General features: G+C 43.4%; 1 protein-coding gene across 1 annotated transcript; it reads right to left on the bottom strand.

Moving 5' to 3' along the window:
- Positions 1–519: 519 nt before the first annotated feature.
- LOC122926457 (olfactory receptor 52K2-like) lies at positions 520–1,518 on the bottom strand. Its single transcript, XM_044277842.1, has one exon. The coding sequence runs from the start codon at positions 1,516–1,518 to the stop codon at positions 520–522; it is 999 nt and encodes a 332-aa protein (XP_044133777.1).
- Between the last annotated feature and the right edge of the window lie 1,125 nt (positions 1,519–2,643).

Raw genomic sequence — 2,643 nt, 5'->3', positions numbered from 1 at the left:
ATATACAGCCACCACTAGAGGGAGCTCAGGAGATTACTACATACAGATATATACAGCCACCACAAGGGGGAGCTCAGGAGATTACTGCATACAGATATATACAGACACCACTAGAGGGAGCTCAGGAGATTACTACATACATATATATACAGCCACCGCTAGAGGGAGCTCAGGAGATTACTACATACAGATATATACAGCCACCACTAGAGGGAGCTCATTAGATTACTGCATACAGATATATACAGCCACCACTAGAGGAAGCTCAGGACATTACTACATACAGTTATATACAGCCACCACTAGATGGAGCTGAGGAGATTTCTACATACAGATATATACAGCCACCACTAAAGGGAGCTTAGGAGCTGACTGCATACATATAACACATCAGAAAAAGTGGAGATTTCCTTTAAGGAGTATGGAGAATGTGGAAATAACTCAGTGTAACATGAATATAAACTATTGTAATCCTACTTAGTTTTCTTGTACGATGCAGCATGTGTTTTGAATGTTCCCCTAGCTATTGTTGTGCCCCCTTTCACCCTGCCTGGTAGTTTGGACAGTCTCCTCCATTTTGTACCCAAACATTTTCTGTAAGCTAAGCCGGATCTGGTTGACTCTTACACCATAGATGATTGGGTTGATGGTGGCAGGGAGCAGAAAGTAGATTGCACTGGTTAGGTTCTGTACATCTACTGAGACTGATGTCTCTAGTCGGTATATGAGTGCCGATAATACGCTACTGGCATAGACCATTAACGCCACCATGATGTGAGAGCTGCATGTGTTCAGGGCTTTGCCCATTGACTGTTTAAGGACAAACATAGCTGTATGGAAGATGGTGAGGTAGGAGATGAGAAGAAGACTCCCTTCCACCACTGTTATCAACATCCTCAAGGCCAGACCTATGGCCTGGATTTTGGAGATGTCCCCGCAGCTCAGTTTCAGGAGTGCCATGTTCTCACAAACAAAATTAAGAATAATATTGGATTTACAAAACTTGACCCTTGAGTCGAGATAAATGATTGGTGTTATGAACAGGACACTTCTTGCCACACTAGCCAAAATCAGTTGGGTTAGAAACCGACTGGTCATGATGTCATGGTAGCGCAAAGGTTTACAGATGGCAATGTATCTGTCCAGAGCCATTAGCAAGATGACGGAGGACTCAAACGTGACGATGACATAGATGAACCACATCTGCACTAGACAGCCATTTAAGGTGATATGGTTTAGGTCAAAAGCCAAACCCAAAAGAAACTTTGGCATGAAGGTAGTGGTGCAGGAAACATTGACAAGAAACAGGAGACAGATGAGCAGATACATAGGAGATTGTAGAGTTGTATCCACAAAGATCCTGTAGATCATGATACAATTACTGAGCAGTATGTGTGAGTATGTGAGAAGAAATGCAATGACTAACAAATTCCGGTGGTCTGTAATGCCAGAGAACCCAACAAGGAGGAAGGTGGTGTGAGAATGGCTCATGTTGAAGTTTGCAATGAAGGTCTCCATGGAAGATGAGGCTCCTATAGAGAACAAGCAAAAGAGTGACATTAATTATTGCAGACACCTAGAAATCATGATTTGATTTAGTTAGGTCGCAGATTAGGGTATAAGGGGGTAGAAGTCTCTTATAAACCAACTTCTTCTCATCAAGAGATGGTCAAAGGAGTGAAGTTCAGGAAGGTTGGATATTTTGTTGCCAAGAACTTTGTTGGGTTTAATTACATTGTCTAAATGTAAAGGACTTTGGACAAAACTAACAACCCCCCCTTATAAAGAATACCTTTTATTTTACCTTAAAAAAAAAAAATCACAATCACCAAATAAATATCATAATTAGAGATGAGCGAATTTCTCAAAAATTCGAATCCGCTGGTTCGCCGAATTTTTTGTAAAAATTTGGTTCGATATGAATCACGGCGAATCGTGTTAAAAAAACGGCTATTTCCTGGCTGCAGAGAGCCTTTATAGTGAAACAGTACTGTGAGTCCGTATGACATGCAGATGACAGGCGTCGCTCTTACAATCACTGCACACTTCACTGATTTGGGCAGTCACGGGGCCGAAACTGACCAAATAACTAAAGTGTGAACTCAGCCTTACAGGTCTATGTTAGCGACAAGAAGAAGCGCACTCCTTTTACACCCTCGTCAGCTGATTCCAAATAGATGTCATAAGACACCGGTCTCTTTTGTCAAAGTGTTGGTGTGGCACCATGGATGATCTAGTCTGATGCATCAGGCATTAGTGGGTGGAAATCCTGGCTGATCAACGCCTGATTCATCTTGACAAAAGTCAGTCTCTCCAAATTTTGGGTGGACAGGCGAGTTCTTCTTGTGGTAACTATGGCCCCCGCCGTACTAAACACCCACCCTGATGCCACACTACTGGCCTGGCAGAACAGCTTTTCCAGGAAAAACTCTGCCAGTTGCGGCCACAAATCCAGTTTGGCTGCCCAGTAGTCCAGCGGATATTCAATGTGGGGTGACAGGGTACTGTCCAAGTATGCCACCACCTGCTGGTTCAGGTCCTGCTCCAGGTCTACCTGCTGCTGAGTAGTTTCTTCATTAGGCAGGTGAAGAAAGCTGCTCATCAGCGAATCTAGACTCAAGTTGCTGCTGATGGAGCTGGAAC

This window comes from Bufo gargarizans, chromosome 1 (genome assembly GCF_014858855.1).
Source record: "Bufo gargarizans isolate SCDJY-AF-19 chromosome 1, ASM1485885v1, whole genome shotgun sequence".
Lineage (NCBI taxonomy): Eukaryota > Metazoa > Chordata > Amphibia > Anura > Bufonidae > Bufo > Bufo gargarizans.
This window is presented reverse-complemented; position numbering and strand designations above follow the sequence as displayed.

Coding starts and splice junctions, on each gene's coding strand:
- LOC122926457 (XM_044277842.1), bottom strand. CDS start 1,518: ATGGAGACCTTCATTGCAAACTTCAACATGAGCCATTCTCACACCACC.